General features: G+C 39.6%; 2 protein-coding genes across 9 annotated transcripts in view; one reads left to right on the forward strand and one right to left on the reverse strand.

The window, feature by feature from the left end:
• The window catches only part of ITSN2 (intersectin 2), an 80,459-nt gene that overhangs the window by 39,762 nt on the left and 18,260 nt on the right, over positions 1-22,437 (forward strand). For all 8 annotated transcript variants that reach the window (XM_030944384.1, XM_030944379.1, XM_030944386.1 and 5 more), the window contains 19 exons: positions 1,719-1,856; positions 1,947-2,032; positions 3,055-3,317; positions 3,978-4,127; positions 4,353-4,493; positions 5,290-5,377; positions 6,006-6,145; positions 8,835-8,971; positions 10,115-10,560; positions 11,773-11,894; positions 13,666-13,841; positions 14,118-14,262; positions 14,676-14,881; positions 15,689-15,753; positions 16,396-16,562; positions 16,845-16,890; positions 17,472-17,593; positions 18,389-18,485; positions 19,309-19,500. In XM_030944384.1, coding sequence (XP_030800244.1) covers positions 1,719-1,856; positions 1,947-2,032; positions 3,055-3,317; positions 3,978-4,127; positions 4,353-4,493; positions 5,290-5,377; positions 6,006-6,145; positions 8,835-8,971; positions 10,115-10,560; positions 11,773-11,894; positions 13,666-13,841; positions 14,118-14,262; positions 14,676-14,881; positions 15,689-15,753; positions 16,396-16,562; positions 16,845-16,890; positions 17,472-17,593; positions 18,389-18,485; positions 19,309-19,500 — 2,927 coding nt within the window. The remainder of the gene's footprint in view (positions 1-1,718; positions 1,857-1,946; positions 2,033-3,054; positions 3,318-3,977; positions 4,128-4,352; positions 4,494-5,289; positions 5,378-6,005; positions 6,146-8,834; positions 8,972-10,114; positions 10,561-11,772; positions 11,895-13,665; positions 13,842-14,117; positions 14,263-14,675; positions 14,882-15,688; positions 15,754-16,395; positions 16,563-16,844; positions 16,891-17,471; positions 17,594-18,388; positions 18,486-19,308; positions 19,501-22,437) is intronic.
• Positions 14,616-22,437, reverse strand: part of FAM228B (family with sequence similarity 228 member B) — a 35,364-nt gene continuing 27,542 nt past the window's right edge. The window contains exon 8 of the mRNA XM_030944388.1: positions 14,616-14,856. The gene's annotated coding sequence lies outside the window, so the exon portion shown is untranslated. The remainder of the gene's footprint in view (positions 14,857-22,437) is intronic.

The following is a 22,437-nucleotide window of genomic DNA, read 5'->3' on the forward strand; positions in this document are numbered from 1 at the left end:
CGTTTTTTAAGACTTGCCTTTCTTGTGCTGATGAAAGTGGAGAGAGTCGTCTGAAGGCTTGCATGATCTGCTCTGCTAGACATGGCAGCTTAGGTCACACTGGCCCAGCAGAATTCACAACAGCTTTACATCTCCTATTGAGTTCCCTTTCCTCTTCCTCTGCCCCAGGACAGTCATTTGTGTCTCTGGCAGCAGCAAAGCTCAGCTTGTTTGGTTTCATGCTGTGAAGATAAATGTGGGCTGTGGGGTTGTATTGCTCCTCTCTGGAGTCTGGGGGGATAAATCAGGTGTGCAGTGGCTCTTTTCCTTCTGGGTGTGTATCCTGAAGGTATCAGTAGCCAATGCAAGGAGCTCTGTGTTCCCCTGTAGAGAGAAATAACAGCCCAAATTTCAGTTTTGCCCTAAGACATTACCAGTATTTCTACTGAGTGCTTGTTAGTGGTAATTACTGAAATAATGGTGCTGTTACGTGTGAGTAGTGCTGGTGTGTGAACTTAACAAAATTTCATCATCTCCTGCTTTTGTTTTTCACTGGTGTGTGTGTGTGTGATGGGGTTGGGTTTTTTTTTTTGTGTTTGTTTTGTTGTTTCCTTTTTGTTTTTCATAGGGTTTTTTTAACTGCTTTTTAAATGAACTGTGTTTTTACTAAGCATTTTGCTTTCGTACAGTCTAAGGACACATTTCAGCAATTCTATCTCTATAGACAGTTCTTTGAGAGAGGCTCCTGCTTTCTTGCATTTCACTGGTTTCACACAAACACACACACCCCACCAGCCCCCCCCCAGTTTGTGGGAAACATTTTGTAGGCTCATATGATCTCCTGCTCCTTAGAGGGGGTAGCTGATCCTTTTCCTATCCACTGCAAGTTACTCTGCACCAACTCATGTCTTCCCTGCACTGTCAAGGAGACACAAGGGGAAAAAAGAATTCTATGCAAAGCTCCCTCTTGTAGAGTTTTATGTAATTTTATGTAATGTTTTCTTTGGCTTCAAAAAAATAATTGAAAAAGTGGTTTCTAGCATTTTGAACAGGTTAAGAACAGCCCTGGTTTCACTTTCCAGCTCTTCTATTTGTGATGCAATAAAACAAGAGATACTTCTTACTTTCAGTGTTCTATGGAAATGTTGGAGGATTGGGTTTGTTCAGGCTGAAGAAGAGAGTGTTTCAGTGAAGCTGAAAAGAAAGTTGCACCTGAAAATAGCCAAAGAAAGATGGAGAGAGTTTATTTACAAGGGCCTGTAGAGACAGGACAAGGGGGAATGGCTTCAAACTGAAGGGGAGAGCAGGTTTAGATTGGATATTAGGAAGAAATTCTTTACTGTAAGGATGATGAGGCACTGGAACAGGCTGCCCAGAGAAGCTGTGGATTCCCTATCCCTGGAAGTGTTCATGGCCAAGTTGGATGGAGGTTGGAGCAACCTGGGCTAGTGGAAGGTGTCCCTGCCCATGGCAGGGCGTTGGAACTGGATGATCTTTAAGGTCCCTTCCAACCCAAACCACTCCGTGATTCCATTATCTGAATAACAGTACATGATTAAACCAAATAATATCTCCCTTCATCAATTATTTATGTTATTAATTGTAAGAATTTTTACCAAAACATTCCACAGGAATTGTCAGTTTTAAAAATTGTTTTTCCACAGTGCCTTGTTACAGCTGTAACTTGTGAGTGATTGTGATGTTTGGTTCTAATTGGTGCTGCTGCTGAACCCCTGCAGGTCCCTGGCTGATATAGATGGAGATGGGCAGCTGAGGGCTGATGAGTTTGTCTTGGCTATGCACCTCACAGACATGGCCAAAGCTGGGCAGCCACTGCCCCTGACTCTGCCCCTTGAGCTGGTGCCACCTTCTTTCAGGTAATCCCTGGGGGCAGTGAAATGTAATGTATTTAACACAACTGCGCTGTTTCTCTAACAATGGTGGGGTGGGGTTGTTTTCCCCTCCAGGAGTGGAAAATATGCTGAAAATATAAATGGAACTCTGCCATCTTACCAACCTGTGCAAGAGGAGGAGCCACAGAAAAAACAGCCAGGTAAAAAACAGGGTTCATGTTCTTAATGTATGGGGCTGGTTTTGAAGGGCACTGAAACCTTTAGGAAGTGGAAGAAGGAATGCAGTCCGTGGAGGGCTTCATTTCAGGAGCTAGATCCCTTTTAATTTGGATGGTAGGAAGGTTGTTGAGTGGATGTAGCCAGCCTGTTTCATCCAATAGAATTGAGAAGGCAGTGACAAGGGGCTATTTTTAGCTGTAGGAGAGGAAAAGTGTGCTGATTAATAATGTATTCTGGAAAATAAACCCTTCATGGCCAGACACTGCTGTGCTACTGCAAATATTTTTTTCATTTGAAAGTTCCTGGCATTACTGGCCATTCTGAAACCAGGGGGGTCCAGTGTAGTTCAGTTCTGTGCAAACTGGAAGCAGTTTGGACATAACATAAATTCTGTTACTGACAATGTTACAGGGACACTGCAAGACAGAACTTGCCTCTCGTTTTGGAAGGGTGGTTGCTGGGGCCTAAACCATTCCTTTGTGTCTCTTTTATCCTTGTGTGCAGTAATTGAGCTTGATCCTGTTTTGGTTACTCATAGTTTTAGCTCCAGGAACTCTTACAGGGAGCACTCTTAAAAACTAAGCTCTTTATCCATATGTTAATGTTTCCTGCACATTGGAAAACCTTTCTAACAGCAGAGAGTTTTCTCCTAGCTTATAAAAGCTGTTCTTTTATGTTTTCCTCTAGCATTCTTTCTTCTTTCATTCTTTAGAGTGAAAGGCTTTCCTGTAACATGCAAGTCATTTTCGTGGTCATTTTTAAACTGGAGCTTTTTCTTCTTTTATTTTTTTTCCCTCAGTTGGAATATACTTAGGAAAATTTAGAGGTATTTTTGAAGAGAAAAATAAAAATAATACTTTAACAAATGGGAGATGCTTACATCATCCATGACTGAACAACCTGAGCTTGCCAAGAAATTTCTATCTTTAGTGGCATAACTGAGGTCCTTGTTTGAGAGCGCTGTTTTGCACAGGGCAGAAATAACAACCTTTCCTTCTTTTAGTGACATTTGAGGACAAAAGGAAAGCCAACTATGAGAGGGGAAATATGGAGCTGGAAAAACGCCGACAGGTCCTGCTGGAGCAGCAGCAGAGAGAGGCTGAAAGGAAGGCTCAGAAGGAACGGGAAGAGCAGGAGCGAAGAGAGAGGGAACGCCAGGAGCAGGAGCGGAAGAGGCAGCTGGAAATGGAGAGGCAGCTGGAGAGACAACGAGAGCTGGAGAGACAAAGGGAAGAAGAAAGGAGGAAAGAAATAGAAAGGCGGGAGGTTGTTTTCTTAACATTGCTCTTTAATGCTCCAAAGAATGTGTGTGTGCATACAGCATACAGAGTTTGAGTGCTGCCTTTGGCTCTGTCTCCTGGCCTGGCTGATGCCAGGTTGTCTTGGAGAGAGAACACAATTTGTTATAAATATTGGTATAGGTTAAAGATTTTCAGATACTTCATAGGAGAGATGAGATTTTCTTGGGCATATTTTTTGCATTTTTGCAAAAAATTTGTATTCCAAACAAGACCCTACTGAATTCATAATTGATAACATTTTGACAATTGAGCTTGAGACAAATTTGCTTCTACTTGGTGTCTCAGTGCATGCATCACACTTCCATATTTTATGTAGTTCTGTGAAATACTGCTTGTAACCTCCTTTGAGTATCTGTCAGTGTGCTGTTTTATGGGCAATATTCCAAGCTGCAAAGGCTTTCTGAATTATGAAGCTTTTTTTCATCCAGAGTCAGGAGTGTGGCACGAAGAATCTTGTAGGATCACTTCCTGTGCTCTTTGATGCTGAAGTGTAGAAGAGCACTTTAGAGAAGACATTATGTTGTGTTGCTATTGTGATGTTTAGAAATAGAGCACATTACATTAAATCATGCTCTCTGAGTTCTGCATCTCCACTGTAATTTAAGGTAATGCAACTTTTCCTCAGGCAGCAAAGCAGGAGCTCGAGCGCCAGAGACGACTGGAATGGGAGAGAATCCGTCGCCAAGAGCTTCTCAATCAGCGTAACAGGGAGCAAGAAGAAATTGTCAAGTTGACCTCTAAAAAGAAGAGCCTTAATCTTGAATTAGAAGCCTTGGTAAGACAGGAATTTCACCACATATGCTGAATATACAGTATTTTAAATTATACAAATATTATTCCTGCATTAATGGCCCACTAGGAGTTCCATTCTGTTTTGGATAATGAATCCAAAGCAGGTATTTTGGGTTGTTTTAGAGAACTGGTGGTAAACTAACCTGCCCACAGGCTTAGAAAAGGGATTTTTGCCAAATGTGGTAATCTGTCTCTGCTTTCTTTCTAGACTGACAAACATCAGCAGATCTCAGGCAGGTTGCAGGATATCCGTAGCAAAAAGCAAATGCGAAAAACTGAGCTGGAGGCTTTGGATAGGAAATATGATCAAGGAATCATGGAAGTCAAGCAACTACAGCAACAGCTGGAGGTGTGTAACTTTGTTAAGCTTACGGTTTCTTTTACCATGTTCTGTGTTTCCCTAATGCTGTTGAAAATGCAACTCCATAGGGAGGAATATGCAGTCAGTTGGATTGCAGTGGAGAGAGGAAATAGGCAAGACTATCAGCATTGCAGAGGCCTTTAGTTTTGTCTGTGGTGTTAAACAATTGATTATACGTATTAAAATGAGCTGAGAGTTCAGTAACAGTTGTGAAAACCTCAGCTATTCTTTTGTGGACTGATAGTAGAGACTTCTCTTTAATTTTGAATTCTTCTATGGCTCCAGACTCAGATGTTTTTGAGGAATGTTGTCCTGTGTTCAGACCAAGTTGGTGTTTAGGTTGAATTACCTTGCTGCTCTTTTATCTTTTTTTTCCTATTTGAGTAACAAGGCATTAATTATTTCTAATCCCCTGACTAAATTATCCTCTGCCATATTTTTATGTGATATTTCTGCTCATCAGGGAAACTTCTTTTCATGTTGTTACTGTTTTATATTAGGCTTGGAGCAGTCACCTTAAGTGGTCTTGTGATAGTACTTACACTTCTAGCATGTTTGTTAAATATTTTTCCATCTGTGTTAATGATTTGGGGTCAAAGTCTTTCAATTGTAATATTATTTCTATTAAGAGTATAGAAATAATTTTTTTCTTTATCCAGTAGTAACAACTTGCATCCCTGTTTCATTAACATGAGTTGAAGCTATGTTTGAAAAGTCTCTCAGTTTTACTTAATGATTCATAAACAATATTAAAATTTTGTTATGTTCTCTTCAACATCTACAGGATTATCAGAATAAACTAATCTATTTGGTTCCTGAAAAGCAGTTGTTAAATGAAAGGATAAAAAATGCTCAACTTGAAAACACTCAGAGTAAGTGCCTGCACATGAGTTCTGTTCTTGATTGCCTTGCTGAGTTCTCATCCTTTGTAATCAAGGCTGAAGGGTACAGAGGTGTTAATAACACCTTCACTTCTACATCTTCCCAGTTTAGTGCCATTATCTCATCTGCATTCCATTATCTCCTTCATGTTCCAAATAAGGGACAAACAAACACATTTCGGCAAGAAAGCACAGATTTTGCTTAAAACTTTATTTATACAGGCTATGTAGCTCACAGATACTATCACAATTTGTCCTTTTTTTGGTAGTCTAAACTCAGAGGAATTAATTTGAGTAAAGTTTGGTCTTTGTTTCAAATTACACTGTAAGTCTCTGTCTAGAGAAATTTGGTATGAAATGTTCTGATATAAAAAAAACCAACAACTTGCAAGTTATTCTGTATGTATTGTATGTAATGCCCATGTGCCTTAGTTCAGTGTTGGGGATATTTCTTCCTTGTGCTGTATATAAATAGAAAGGTAAATCAAGGAATTTTTGTGAGGAAGGAGGTTTGGATTGTGTATGCAATAGGAAAATAACAAACAATGATTAAAAACTCGGGAAAAAAATTTAAAAACCCCAGAAACATAAGTAAAATTGCATGTCTTTCCTTATGCAGGTACAGGAGTTGATTCAGTGCACAAGAAGTCCCAAGAAAAGGAAGAATTATGCCAAAGACTTAAGGAACAACTAGATGCCCTTGAGAAGGAAACTGCTTCTAAACTTGCTGAAATGGATGAGTTTAACAGTCAGCTTAAGGTACCTGCATTATCCAAATATCCTACACTTGTGAGCACTGTATTTTATTTCTCCATCCAGTCATAAAGATTGGTGCCACTTTCACCAGGCTTCCACCAATTTCAGTGTCAAATAAGAATTATCAAAAGTCTTGGAGTAAATAACACAATACAAATGCAAACGTGTTGCTAATGTACTAAAATATGAGTCTCTTGCTAACTATTGCTTTGCATGACTCAGCTATTGCTCCCTCTCACCTTTTGCCTTCTAGAACTCATTTTAATTTAGAGTTTCTCAGGCCCTTGCACATTCTGTTCTTACAGTATGAGGTCATATTTGCTGCTATTTTTGAATTGTGTACTGAACACTTGACTTTTGTTGATAGACCTGTGTGGTTTCACAGTACACTGTGCAAGGTCTGGTGGCAGATTTTGGGTACAAGCCTAAAAGTAACTGTAGGCCACTTATTTGTTAATATTTGTTAATTTTTTGTAAGCTAAGAGTTGTTTACTACTGGCTCTGAATTTTGTTTTTGAGGCAACTCTTGGCCGGCTGGAAAATTCAGGCAGCTCTCATAGGGTCGCACTCATCCATTTAACTTTATTTGCCAGCTTGCTCCAATGGCACTGGTGGGAACTTTTTCCTTAAATAATGGATGGATGCTGGGCCAGCACGAGAGCTCTGCACTCTCCAATAAAAACAAAGGCCACAAAAATTTGTAAATGTGTAAGGAATTCATTTTCTTTTTAGAAGTGGCTTCATGCAATGGGCATTTTCAGTTACTTGTTTGTTGCATGGCTTGCTGTGTTCAGTGGCTGCATCCACAGTTCAGTCTTCCCTAAAATATGTTTTTCAAAATACAGTGCAAAGATTAATTGGCTTTTTATCTACCTTATCTTACAGTGTGAGAATATGGATGATTCTGTTCTTCAGTGCCTTTTGTCTCTGCTAAGCTGTCTCAACAACCTCTTCCTCTTACTTAAGGTTATTTTCTAATCTTTGGCTTTTTTGTTTTTTAATTATTTCGCAATTTCTCTCTGCTTACCCTTTCTGTTTGGATGTACAACTTCTATTAAATACATTTTCCCAAAAGAAAATCAGTAGGCCGCTTTTCTTTCTGCTAGCTTTTATATCCTCTTTAAGACTTAATATCCTTACCTGCTTAGAAATCCAAACTGCAGAATACTGAGACCAAAATCCTGACTTTTAATTTTTCCATTTCTTAATGGTCTGTTCTCTAAGTTGTTTCACCCAAACATGTTTCTTGTTAGTTAACATGAACCAAAAAAGCAGTCTCAGATGGAAACAGTGTCTTCTCTCACTTTTCCATCTCTTGCTCTGTACCTGTAGCCATCCATCCTAAGCTGTGAGCCAGGTATTTGAGTTCTTGTCCAGGGTGCAGAATATGATATGGCAAACACACTGCTGTCAAACCTCCAGATTAACCCAGTACTAAACCTACTTTCTGTCTTTCAACACTACTTTTGTCTGCTGAGGTCAGAAATACTTTTAGAATAATGCGTGAGGAAAAAAACCCAACAGAATTACCTAACTGAGCTTTTCATTTTGCTTTGCATGAGGGTTTTTCTGTCCTTAAAGGTAGAGAATTTTTCTAATGTAAGTTCGCTTCCATAGTGCTCCTGAAATTTTGAGCGAAGTAAGAAGGAAAAATGTTCCCAGCTGAATATATTTGAGAAAAAATTGTAGTCAATTGCTTGATTTAGTTTGTTGCTACAGAGACTTCCAATGACACAGCAATCTAAATTGCATCATATGTCTTAGGCAACATGATTCTTGGTAGAGGTGCATATTGTAGTGGGAATGCTTCATTCTTAATTGCTTTATTTGTATTTATGAGATCAGATACAAAAACTCAGGATTTCCCTGTTGCATTGCTGAATGTATATCAGCAGGATTTTCCTAAGAAAGAAGACTGGAGTGGTGATTTAGCTGATTTTGGTGTTAAATCTTAGAGGTGTTTTAGCAACAAGGCGAAGTACAGGCTAAAGTAATTCTATTATTGTTGATCTTTTTCAGTCTGTAAATTTAATTATCAGAAAGATACATTCTGATTTTTTGCTTGGAAAAAAGATTGTTATCAGAGGGAGGTGGGATAGGAATTGAAGGATGTGTTCAGAAAGAAAAAGACTAAAACCAAGAAGGTTACAAGTACAGGAAAAGTCCAGTCAGAATTAGTGTCTTTAAGCTGTGGTTTCCCACAGTGGTAAGACTGCTGGGTATATTTCTGAAGTTTTTCTTGTTTAAACATGGGACTGATCACTCAGGAAGCATCAAGGATGAGCACCCTACTGCAGGATGCTTTCTCAGGTTATGGTACAGTCTTGGCTTTCAGCTGAAATCTGCCTCCTTGTATTTACTTAAAATACAGTTCACTTCAGAAATGTTGTGTTTGAACATTCAATTCTGCATCTTCCCCTCTCCTCTGTTGTATTTGGCATTTCCAGCAGCTGTAGGACTGGAAGGGCTCTTTGAAAGCCCAAATTACATCACTGACTTTGCAAACCTGCCATCTCCTTTTATACTTCCAATGATTTGACTTTCTTTGCAGTGACCTCCAAGGACTATTAATAACTTAATACTATTTTGGTCATTTGTATTAAAACTTGGTTGAAAAAGCATTAAATGCCTGGATGCTTTTCTCAAAGATTGGCTTTATTCCCTTTTATGTATTCCACTGTTCCCTCCCTAGGACCTGAGGGAAAGTTACAGCACACAGCAGTTAGCCTTGGAGCAGCTCCACAGGATCAAACAGGACAAAATAAGAGAGGTACAAAAAAGAAGAGCTGAGCTGGCACAGAAGAAGCGACTGGAAGATGAGGCTGCAAGGTAATCATGGCAGCGTGTCAGTGCTGCAGTGCTTGGAACAAAATAATGCTGTTGTGGCTTTTAAGATAAGATCTATGTTTTTAATGTAAAAATACATCCTATTGGTTGCCTTAGAGGAAGCATTTTATGTGCATTACCACTTGTGTAAGAGGGTTTGAATTTGAGATTTTCAATGATTTATATTTGATTTGACTAAAGAAGCAGAGCTAGTGACCTTGTAGTGTGGGTGATTCATGGGCTTTGCTCATCACAGTGTTTTTCTGCATGAGATGAAGTTTCGTAACTTTGTGACAGTCTAAGAGAGCCATGTGCCATATGTGTGATGATAGCCTGGTAATTTTTTGGTTGGACACAGCTGTGTGATGGAGTAACAGCATCACTGCACAGCTCCTGCTGCATCCTGCCACATGCTTGGAAACACTAAAATGCCCATCAGAGGAGTGGATGTCCCGCAGGAATGGATGGAAAGGTCTCATCTAGACATTTTTAAGAGGATGACTCAAAGGGTTAGGTCCTTTCTCTTCAGAAGAAAGGTCTTGACAGCTAAAATACTGTATTGAATTGGATATTGACTTCTTTAGACAGCTGAGGCACAGGATAACATCTGAATAGTTACAGAGAATACAGTCAGGCTTCCAGATCCTGTCTGCTGCAGTGTGGTCCTGGCAGGGATAAGCACATTGGATAGATTACAACTGCTGAAGGCAAAAATACCAAGCTGCCTAGATCAGTATGCAAAGGCTATTTTAATCTATGTACCTGAGTGAAATTAATCTCTTTGGAAGTCATTGTTTCCAGTCAGGAGATTTGGGTACTACCTTGCTGGAGGGCTTAAATCCAGCTTGGTTCAATTACCAGATCAGTTCTGGCTCATCAGGATGCAGGTAGGCAGAAGTGCTTGTGAAGGCACTGCACAGGTGATGGACTAAAATTATTGAATTTTAATCAATTTGTTATTTTTATGTGAAACACTCTAGCACTCATGTTAAGCCATCGTTTGTGGTGGAGCTGATGACCCTGAGAGCAGAGTGATCAATGTCATAAACTCAGTTTTGCTGACAAGTGTCACTGATTACTGTAGGAACACAATCTCATTCATTTTTATGTGGATGTTCTCTTACCTCTCTCATTCCTTTCTTCTAGGAAGGCAAAAAGGGAGAAGGAGAACCGATGGCAGGAAAATATCCGAAGGGAAGAGGAAGAGAAAAAGAAGCGACTGGAGGAAGAACGAATGCAGGAAAAAGTCCAAGAAAAGCTGAAAGCTGAAGAAGCAGCTGCCATGATGAGGGAAAGGGAAAACAAACAACAGTTTCTTGCAGAGGAGGGGAAAAATAGACAAGCCACGATCTTGAGGGAGGTGGAACAACAAAGGCACAGGCAACTGGAAGAAGATAAAAGAAAACAAGAACAAATAGCAAAAGAAGCTGAGGAGAGGCGCAAGCAGAACGAGGAGATGAAAAAGATAAAAGAAGCAACCAACTCTCAAGAGGTGGAGAAACACACTTCTAAAATAAACATAAATGAACAGTTTGCAGATCTATTGAAACCAACAGAGGGGACAAGTCTTAAGCCACCTTGGAAAAATGAAGGTAATCTCAAAATCATTAGACTTCTGGACTTCTACTTTCCTGAGTGTTCTTTCACTCTTCAGATGTGCTATTAATGATGTGACCCTATGGCAGACTTCTTGCCTAAGTTACAATTAAAAAGAACCCAAACCAGCAATGTTTCCTGTCTTTGTCAGTTATAAATGATCCTATAAACTGAAGTTACTTCTGTCAGTTTTCAGCACCTATGACTCTGATGACAAATCTTCCAGTGATCATGGTCAACAAATAGCAGTTGCTGGGAACAGTAATATTTTAGGTTTTTCCTAGGGCTTGCACTTTCTTTCATTAAAATAGGATGCCAATATGGAGGGGCTTTGTTCATTGATGAGAGATAGGCAGGTAATGCTCAGAAAAGTGATTTCTTAACAGTGAAATGTAATTTATTTTTGCATTACTCAATGCTTCCGATGAAAAAACCAAAAAACTGAATGACCAGACCTAACTAGTTGTGTGACTTGGAAAAATAGTGCTTTAACAATATTTTCACTAAAGGCATGTTTGATTTCATCCTTCATTAGTTCTTGCCAGTTTTTATTAGCCACTTTTCTCACTGAGTTCAGCAAGGATCAAATTAGAACAAGGCTGAAAGATATTTGCACACCTCAGCTAAACCTTGTAAAACATTCCCTGTTTGCAACATCAGTCATGGACTTGAAGAACAGAGATGCAAGGAAAATAGAAATTGTGATGTTCTGCTATTAGAGGTTTCTAAAAAGATCTTCACAACATGCTGCTGAGCACTTATTGTTCCAGCAGTGGGATCTTTTCAACTTGGAACATTATAGTGGTGTTAAATGAGGCTTTGTTAAAGCACTGGCTTAGCCAGAGCAGTATGGCAAGGAAAGAGGAGAAGATAAAAATGTCATTTTTAACGATGTCTAGCGGAAGGTGTCCCTGCCCATGGCAGGTGGTTGGAATTAGATGACCTTTAAGGTCCCTTCCAGCCCAACCCATTCTGTGCTTTTGTGATTTTTTTCCCTGCAGAAGTCAATGCATTTTGTTGTCTCAGTTACATTGTCTCAGTTACACATGATGGGTGTGTTAAATTGATGCCCTGGTGATCTCCTCTGATACCTGCACTGTGTCTGGGGCAAGAACTGATATTCCTACCAGTTGCTTGGAGTGATGGGGCTCCAGCTGAGTGCTTGTCTCAGCTGTGTCAGAATGGTAACTGGTTTTCTTACCTTCCAGGCAAGGCAGCTGGTGCTGCAGAGTTGAGGAATTCCATTGCCTTGGTAAATTACAGAGCTCTATATCCATTTGAGGCAAGGAACCACGATGAGATGAGCTTTAATACTGGAGATGTAATTCAGGTAAGATTGCCTATTCACATTTAACTTGCAAAAATTAACCCTTTTCTCTAGCCTTGAGATGCACAAAGTCTTAAGGATCAAAAGCCTTGTGTTGATGTATTGTAAGGTTTATTCAAAATTGAAACTGGATTGCTGCTTTATGTTTTTTTAAACAGGTGAAATTAGGATTAGTTCAGCCAAAATATTTGAGTTTTACACATCCTAGATAAGTTGACAGTCTCTTTAAATATAAGAACAGTGAATGCTAAACATAAACTTTCTAAAATTAGTAGATCAGAAACAATGTAGTTGTTGCAGCTCATTGCACATGTACAAGTTGGCTTCTGAGTGTTTGCTTGAAATATGAGCATAGTTAATAGACACATGAATTATTCATTGATGGCATTTGAATTAAAATCAGATTAGTTATATAACAAGTAGATGTGAGAGGTTCTTTTGAATCTTAATGCTGTTGCCAGTCTATTCTTAACAGACATTTCTGCCTGTCTGAGCAACCTGGTCTAGTGGAAGGTGTCCCTGCCCCTGGCAGAGGGGGTGGAGCCAGGTGATCTTTAAGATCCCCTTCAACCCAAACCATCATGTGAATCTGGGATTCTCTTTCTGAGTGTTCCTTTATCAATCCTCCCTCAGGCATACACTTAGAGTAATTTATTCTGTGTCCATTTATTTTAGCACTTTTTGGAATTTGCTGTCTATAATATTAGAGCAGGACCATAAGATTGGAAATGCCTTGTGGCTTCTCAATTGAAGTCTGTGTTATTTCATATATATTAGTTATTAGCACTTGTTTGAAAATCTTTGCCTGCAGGTGAATGTGTGAAAACTGATTTACAACTGTGGTAATACAGTTTGTGGTAATACAGTTTCTAATGTATAAGTATGTGTGGTTGCTCCTCATTTAGACTGAAAGTAATACAAGTAGGTGATAAGGAAGAATTTATAAAGCAATGTGGTACAAAATACTAAAACACTTGACTAAATTAGCTTTCAGTTTGACAGTGTTAAAGCATTTATTTGCATTTTCATACCGGTGAGCCATGGAAGAGGGAACAAGAGAAGTAGGTTTTGCTTTGACTTCCCTCTCAGCTGTAATTGTATCATTCAACTGCTGATAACTGATTTCAGAAATAGGCTAACAGCTGCCACCTCCTCCTCCTCCTCTGGCATCCCAAACCCCAGCTAAGCTAACCAGCTGATAGTGTTTGATGGGCTGCTAATTTTTAGCCAATTTTCACTAACTGGCTAATTTGCAGCATAATGGAAACTTCAGGATTGCTGTGAATGTTTAAGGATGCTCTATACTTAATCACACAGTAAATAACAGAATTTTTGGATGTGTTTTGGAAGCAGTCAGCTGACAGAGTTAATTATATCTGTGAGCAGAACAGCAGCAGTTGTTTCCTGCTCTGCTGAGCTCACCAGCCCCTTCCTCTTGGCTGCACATTCAGCAGAATCCAGCACAATGCACTGGCATTTTTGGCAGGACAGGGTGGCTTAGAGGCACTGCATGACCCCCATGTGCATGTCTGGGGCCTGGCTGAAGCAGTGCAGGGTCCCTGAGGTCTGTCTGCACCTGTGTCTGAAAGCAGCGCAGCTGCATCATCACAGGGCAAAATCAGCTGAGTTCTGCCAGGGCAGAGTGAAAATGCTGATCCTGGTGTGGGCACTGCCCTGGTCAGGTCAGAGAGCCAGCAGGTGCTGTCACACCAGGTACCCTGCTTGTTCCATGCTGCTAATTCTCTTTCCTTTGTATTTCTTCTCCTGTCCATAGGTTGATGAAAAAACTGTAGGAGAGCCTGGTTGGCTTTATGGGAGTTTTCAAGGACATTTTGGTTGGTTTCCGTGCAATTATGTAGAAAAAATACCAGAAGGAGAGAAAGCTTTATCTCCTAAGAAAGCCTTACTTCCTCCTACAGTATCTTTATCTACTACCTCAGCTGCTTCAGAGTGAGTTGTTGTTATGTTTGTGTTTAAATTGCTTTTTCTAAATTAAGCTGGCACATAATGTGCTCTATAGTTTCACTTGGTTTTAAAATATAAAGGCAGAAAACTTACTGAAGAACCTTCTTAAATGTCTTGGCTTGGAAAATTTAAGTATTTGATAGTCTGCTTTGAATTGTATACAATATTAGTTTTATAGATGTTGTACAAAGTACCTCTGCTTGAGGTACTTTGTAAATAAAAGTTGTAATTTGATAAATATGCCTTGTGTTCAATTTGCAGACCACTTTCACCAAGTAAATCTGCAGAAGAATCTGATTACCAAAACATCCCCTTTTCCAGCCTGAATGTTAACACAGCCTGGCAGCAGAAATCAGCTTTTACTCGTACTGTGTCCCCTGGATCTGTTTCACCTGTTCATGGACAGGTACCTTGTGCAGAACTTGATGTATTTCAGATTAATCTTAATGAAAATGATTTAAAGGAAATGCAGAACACCACACAACTTTGCTAGTGCTGGATGCACTGAATGGGCTGGAGGATAAAGACGCTCATCTGAATATTCTACTAGTGTGCATTGATATAATTCCAAATATTTCCAGGAGCCACTGAACACCAGCACTCATCTTTCATAATTCTAAAATCATGTTCACCTACAATTAGACACAAAAGATATTTCTAACAAACAGGAAACTGAGTTGCATGCATGCATTGATGGAAACAAAGTTATTCAGCCATCACTTAGGAATGAAGTTGCTTAACCTTCAATAAAAGATACACCAGTGTTTGTTTTTAACAGCCGGGGCAGTGTGGTCAATCAGCATCACTTCTGTCTTACAGGGGCAGCCTGTAGAGAACCTAAAAGCACAAGCACTTTGTTCTTGGACTGCAAAAAAAGATAACCACTTGAATTTTTCAAAGAATGACATCATCACTGTCCTGGAGCAGCAGGAGAACTGGTGGTTTGGAGAGGTACATGGAGGAAGGGGTTGGTTTCCAAAGTCCTATGTCAAGCTCTTACCTGGGAGTGAAACCAAGAAAGAGGAGTAAGTGTGACTTTTGTTGTTTTACTCATCAGTTTGCAAAAAGAGGTGGTTTAGAGTGCAAAATTCTTGCAGTGCTTTAGTGTGCCGAACATAAATGCCATTTAGAATTCACACTGTGTCATTTTAGGCTTTTATTATTTCATTCTGGCAAGCCAAGTAATGTTGGGCTCACTGCTGTGTAACTACAGACAGTCTTGCTGGCTGAGTGCTGTGAAACATCAGTGGTGTTTGATTATTCATCAAGTGCCAGACTTTTTGTTCATTACCAGGTCTCCTCTCTTGCAGTGCAGCTGCATTCTGCCTCTAAAGGTGCCAATTTTTAAGTGACCCATGGCTAATTGTAAGCTCTGCACTGAGCAGTAGTGTGGATTTCTTCACTTGAAAAGATTATTATGCCTGTTCTAATGCTCCAGGGTACCTGTTCAGGTAAAGTCTGGTTACTGCTGGGATGGCTGCACCACTGTGTGTAAATTGTTCTGCTCATGTATTTTGCTAAAACTTCTTAGAAATTCTTTAGAATAAGAGAATTTAGTCAAAATCTTCCATTTATTCTTTCGAATAACATAATTTGTAAATGTATCTCTTCCCTTTTATCACATATTTTTAAGTGGCGTGCTCTTGGGTGCCATAAATAGATTATATATCAGTAATACTTGGCACTGTTTGATAGGGAAGTCTTTGTAGTTAATTCAGAGTCAGCACCATCTCTGATATAAGCAAAGTGAACTTGGTCTCATGTGAATTGAGAGATTTGCTCTTGATCAGTCTCTTGGTAACACAAAGCTTTTTTTTTCCTTCTTTCTGCAGACCAGAAGCTATTTATGCAGCTGTAAACAAAAGGCCTTATACCCAGAATTACACAGCAGGAGAGGGTAAGAGAGCATGGAAAATGCCAACTAAGGCTACAGTCTGGTTCTGCTTAATGACTTGTAAATATAGTTCAGTTTGTGAGGAGTTTCTGAGCAGCACTTTGAGTGCTTGTCCAAAACACATAGTGCAGATGTTCAGCTATTGATACAAAAGTGCTAAAATAGGTTCTAAAATAGGAAGGTTGTTAGTAATTCAGGTTGAGCATAGACCTAGATTCTCTTGTTAAGACTGCTGCTTGAGCATGAATATATTTCTGAAAACCCATAAGCAGAGTTCTCTTCCTGCTGTTGTCTACTGTGTTATGCTGTTCTGTAAAGACATGAGGAAAAATTTTTAATCTCCTGAATATGGATCAGTCTCTTACAGTCAGTAAGGAGCAGAGAAAACAAGTATTACTGCAGCAAAATTTCTAGTGTATCTCCACACTTCCCTGATTATATTTTAATTGCAGCTGTGTTTTTACATTACAAAGTTGTGTACCTGTAGGAGTACGTGTGAGTTCAGCCAAGCAGGTGGACAGGTCAGTTCACAGACTTGTGAAGGTGTGATCCCTGTTGTGCACACACTGGAGAAAGCTGATACCCTTTATCTGCACCTCTGTGCCCCTCTGAAGCTGTGCTCTCCCCTGTGTGCTCCCTGCACAGAGTACATTGCCCTCTATCCCTACTCGAGCTCCGAGCCTGGTGACCTGACGTTCCTGGAAGGGGAGGAGATCCTGGTGACCCAGAAGGAAGGGGAGTGGTGGACTGGGAGCATCGATACCAGAACTGGAATCTTCCCCTCCAATTACGTCAGACCAAAAGATCCAGATGTGAGTTCAGAGTCTGAGAATTAACAATTCTCAATGTATCTTCTCTCCATTTCATTCTTACAGAGGGATTTTGAGCAGAGGTTAATATGCTTGACAGAAAAGAAAATCCTTAGTAGCTTGAGTGCTAAATCAGAGCTGTAGCCAGTGTCACACTGCCTCTCTCTCTGTACAGGATGGTGTTCTGTTAAATAGGCGTTTAAAGTTAAAATCTCCATGTGCTTTTAGTGTAAACTGTACTGGTTTTATTGCACATTAAAGGTGGTTGTTGTTTTGTCTTTGTAGGCTTCTAGCTATGCTGGCAAAACTGGAACAATAAATAAGAAACCCGGTAAGTGTATTTTAACATTTAACCTTTTAACATTTAAGGTTGTTTCTTAAGTAGCTCTGAGCATTTAGGTTCATAGCAGTGTTTTAATGGTGGCTTGTAGCCATGATATTTTCTGAAAAATCCTTTCCTTAGGATTTTTCCTCCTGAGAAGCTGAGAGGCCTCACAAACAAAATGTAAACAATGATTATCTGCTGCTGTGGAATGCAACAGGTGGATCTGTGTTTGGTCTCGTGGTTGTTTCTAATTAATGGCCAATCACAGTCCGGCTGTCCAGACTGTCTCAGTCAGTCACAAGCCTTCCTTATCATTCTTTTTCTATTCTTAGCTAGCCTTCTGATGAAATCCTTTCTTCTATTCTTTTAGTATAGTTTTAATATAATATATATATAATAAGATAATAAATCAAGCTTTCTGAAACATGGAGTCAACATTCTCATCTCTTCCCTCATCCTAAGACCCCTGTGAACACCATCACAGTGGCTGATGTTCTTAGCTGCAAGTTGTGTACCAGGATATTTCTGTGGATCCAGCTCTTACTGCAGTGAAAAAATAACAAATGCAATTACTCCTTTCTTTCCAGAAATTGCTCAGGTTACTACTGCCTATGCTGCATCAGGAACTGAACAGCTCAGTCTTGCTCCAGGACAGCTGATACTTATTCTGAAGAAAAATGCCAGTGGATGGTGGCAAGGAGAGTTGCAGGTAAGTGATTCAAGGAGGAATAATTGTAACTTCATGAATGGCAAGGAGGTGCTCCCAGGTTTAATTCAAAAAAACAGCTAAGTATAGAGTTATATAAAAGCTGGTCAGAAAGTTATCCTCTATAAACCAAAGGGGAAGAAAAGCTGTGTGGTGGATTTTTTTTGTTTGTTAGATTGGTTGGTTGGCTTTTTTAAACTTTGGGTTGCTGGGGGTTTTATGGTTTTTTTAGAGTCGATTTTCTTGGTCACATAAAATAGTAAAACTGTCGATTAACAGGAGGGAGGAGGAAGAGATGAGTTGACAGTTACTTAATTGGTTAGGATTTAATTGGTGAAACATTAAACTGTGAAGTTATTCTAATAAAGGAACAGGTGGGTTTGGAAGCTGGAGTTGGAAGCTTCTTTAATGCAAAAGTTCTGTTCCCACTTCTCTCCTTTCCCCACCTAAATTTAAGAAGAATGTCCTGTTAAAGTGCCCTTGACCTCATTAGAAACTCTGGATATGATGCATGGGTAGAATATTCATAGAACAAATTTTCAGCCCTACATTTGAGTTATACTCTGAAATCTCATTTCAAAATTTTGGATGAACATATTAGGGTGCAGCTTTATCTGAATTGTGTTGTTTTATGCTTTAGTCAGATTTTTATCTTTTGAGATTCATTCTGTAGCTGTTTAGAAGCCCGACTTCTTGTCTGTTGTTGGGAAAAATCTGTGACATATATGTTGCATTTTTTCCCAGTCTATGGACTATTCAGTTTTTCAGTTGTGTAATAACCATTATGCACATTTACAGGCAAGAGGGAAAAAGAGACAGAAGGGATGGTTCCCTGCCAGCCATGTGAAGCTGCTGGGCCCGAGCAATGAAAGAACCACATCAGCTGCTCCCTCAGGTGAAAAAAGGAGACTTTGTATTTAATTTAGAATTTTATGTAACTATTTCAAATGTTCATGTATCTGTGAGGGTCAGGAATCCATCTTCTACGCTTTTTAATTTTGATGGTTGCTCTGAAGAGCCATACTCTTCTCTTTTGGAAACCCCATGTTTCCAAGTGCTAGCAAAAATCTTAGAGCTAGCAAACACTGGCAAGCCACATGGAATTACATGCACTGCTCCTTACAAAGAGGAAGACTAAGCAAATTTTCAGGTTATTTCTAGGTTTTTCCATTTGAATGGTTGGGTACAAATGAGGTTATTTCACAGAAAATGAGCTTTTTTGCTTCTGTGTGCTTAAATTATGCTGTTCTTCACAGCTATGAGTTGCTTATACAACAATTTCCTGGGTTTTACTGGACAAAACTTCCCTGTGACTAAAGCAGTAACCCATGATTAGCTAATGCATGTTTCCTCTTCCTCTGCCACATTTTCCCCACAAGTGTCTGCAGTAAGATAATCAAACTCACTCTTTTTTCAGCCAGTAAAAGAGAGAAGCATACTTGATTACATTTTAAAGTGTTTGGAAAGCCAGTAGATGCAGTCCATCCATTATAGAAGTTCACAGATACATAAAGTGGAAGTAAGAATTACTGGCTGGATCAGTTTTAAAGAAGTAAAAGAAAAGGGAAGGCAATTCTGTACCAAGATAAAATCATGTGGCATTTTTCTCATGCAACAGTGCATGTGAGATGGTTGTTTCTTTCCTGTGGTTTTGTAAAACACTGAGAAAATAGTTTTAACACTGGTATAACTCCATTCTGCTCTTCTTTCCTTCCCAGTGTGCCAGGTGATAGCCATGTATGATTACACAGCAAACAATGAGGACGAGCTCAGTTTCTCCAAGGGGCAGCTGATTAATGTGCTGAACAAGGATGATGCTGACTGGTGGCAAGGAGAAATCAATGGAGTGACAGGTCTCTTCCCCTCAAACTATGTGAAGATGACCACAGATTCCGATCCAAGTCAGCAGTGTAAGCAGCCTCTATATTTGATTAATTTTGTGTACCTCATTTCAAAGGTGCATTGCTGTTCTCCTTCTTTGTGTTTGGAATTTGGAGTTCCAGGCATCAGCTGAATTGATTATTACTTCAAGTACTCTTTCTTTAAAGAGTATTATAGTACAAGGTACTTTAAACCCTTTTCCAGTTAACCTACAAGCAACCAGCACATAACCAACCAGCCAGTGTAGGATAGCAAGAATGCTGTAGGGTGAGCTAAAAATACTGGATTGGGTAGGAGTTCTCCTTCCAACAAGATTCTGGTAATTAACATGGACTGGGAAGCAGTGCAGACACACTGCAATTACAGAACTTGCTCAAGTTTTGTAAAATAAGGAAAAGTGCTGTAGTAATTTTAACACATATATCAGTTGAGTAAAAATACCCATAAAAAGAATAGGAAAAAGATTTTGGCATTGGCACATGGTCTGTCCTTCTTCTGGCTTGCAGCATTCCAGCTGTCATCCAGTCCTGAGAAACAAGATATGTGTCAGGACATAGGTTGAGGTGAAAATTACCAGCAGCAGGCTGAGAACTGGATCCCAAACTGTATACCTGACAGTCAACATCTTCTCTGCATTTTTAGCACATAAACACAGTAAAGGTTTCTGGTGCCCCCTACACACACCCTGTTTTTTGCCCCATATCCCCAGAGAAAATCTTCCTCCCAGAGAAATTTAGCACAATTTTTACTCTCTCAGCTTTTCATCCTGTGATTAAACCAACTTTTACATCAGCCCAGTGGCTTTGGGAGCACACCATGATGCCAGAGTTGCTCCTTTGACACAATAGACCTTGTCCCTTCACTTGCTGTTTTCCTCCAGACAATGTTTGGAGTTCTCTTGGGATAAAAACACCCATCTGGAAATCTGGCTGAGCCTCACTCTTGTTAGCCTGTAGCTACTGTAGGATCAGTCTGCACTTCAGATTTGATCTCATAGTCACGTTCTTACAGAAAAATTCACAAACTCATAATGAAGGTACAGCTTGGGTTGGAAAGTTAAAATATTTTCCCTGGGTAGCTTGTTATGTTTCCTGGGCAAAAGAGAGTGTGCACCATTCCTGAGGTTTTCTTTTTAGCTAAATTACTTCTGAGCTCATATTTCTGATAACATATTGTTCTGGCTTTTTTAATGCCTCTGGCCAGTGTGGTTGGGATGTCAGAAACTTCTGGATTTAGATTGAACTTAACATTCTTTGATGAGACATAGCTAAATCATTAAAATGGTCCTTTGAAAGCTTTAATTTGTTTGCAAACCTCACTTTTAAAGAAACAGTATAGACTATACCAGGTGGGCTATAAAATTAAGATTCTGGCTGAGTATGGAAACTCAGGAATTTTCAAAAATGGTAGAGGTAACAGCTTGTCACACCAGGTGTGTTGTTATTTCAAGTTACATTGTTGAATGTGACAAATGCAAGGTCATCATATAAACCACTGATTTTCAGCAAAAGCCATGCTAAGACCATGCTGTAGTTGGAAACTTTCTAGATGATGAGTAAGTTTTTCTCATTGTTTGCTGGTACATCATTAAGTTTTCCCTCAGATTTCAGTGATGTGAAATAAGAGTATTTCCATCCACATCAAACTGGCTTTTGACAAAGGTTAATGATGTGCAGATGTGCACCAGTCATCTGTACCTGGCCATTACACTTTTCTCTAATCACTACTCTATGAAGCAGTTCTACAAAATCCACCTACTGGTGAACAAAGAGTATGTTGAATTTATTCTCATTTTTTCAGCTTCTCTCAGGATTTCAAATAGCTAAGTTCCACACTAGTTTTGTGCTGGGATTTGCCACTCTGTTGTGATATAGGCATTTGGAAACTTAGTGAAAAAATCCTGCCTCAAGCCCAGAGCCTGCACAAACGCAGCACAGCTCAGGAGCTCTGTTCAAATACCATTTCCCAGATTTCAGCTGGGCTGCTGCTGCTGCTGGTCATGTGTGAGCGGCAAGCCACTGCTCTGTACCTCTTCTGTAACCAGAGGAATGTTTAAATGTGTCCTGAGTGAACTTCCAAACTTCCTTGAGTTTCCTTACAATATTTTTGGCTCTTGTTTAAACAGAGTAGAGAAACTATCACAAGTGTTCTTGTGAAATCACTAAGGAATTGTCCCACAGAAATGTTGATGTGGCCCTCAACAGAACAGCTTTGAGATATGAGAGAATATAATTTTAAAAATGCATTGTTGCATTTCAAAGAACTGCTGACCTGGATATTATAATGCCTCTGTTGCATAGTAACAGTTTTTCCCACTGTTTTTTCTAGAACAAGTATGATGGTATTGGAAAGGGAGCAGGCAAATTTGGTTTACTCAGATAGGTTTGTAGTTCAGGAAAATTGTGGTTTTTCCCCCAAGTTTAAAGACCATTGTATCTGGAGTCTTTTCTGAGAGTTACTGGTTGTAGCTGTAGTGGCAAACTTCCCTAGCAAAGAAGGAACTGGGGTCAGTGAGATGTCCCTTCTCTTAAGTTGCTGACAGCTCTGTGAAAAGAACAAAATCACTCTTCCTCTTGGTGTAGCTGTACATCCTGGCATAGGACCCTGCAAGGAAAGAAAACCAAAATGACTTCAGGGTGTTGTAGGTTTGTTTGTCTCTTGAATACATGATGATTGCAGAACACAGGACAGTTGAGTTGTGTTCCTGGTGACTCTGGTGGTGGTTAGACTTGCTCCTGTTTTAATGACATTTTTAATAGCCTTTTTTCTAATGTTTGCACAAAAACCATCATAAATAATAAATCTACTCAGCAGGTCTCAAAGTACGTTTAAAATAAATCTTTGAGTGTTTACACAACCATGCAGGATCAGATCTTATGTGTTGCCAGTACCTCTCTAGTGCCAGGTTCTCTTCCAATCCTTTCCAAAGTGTGTGTAAGGGGGGTAGACATGGTGCTCTCACCACT

Source organism: Camarhynchus parvulus, chromosome 3 (assembly GCF_901933205.1).
Source record: "Camarhynchus parvulus chromosome 3, STF_HiC, whole genome shotgun sequence".
NCBI classification, from domain to species: Eukaryota; Metazoa; Chordata; class Aves; order Passeriformes; family Thraupidae; genus Camarhynchus; species Camarhynchus parvulus.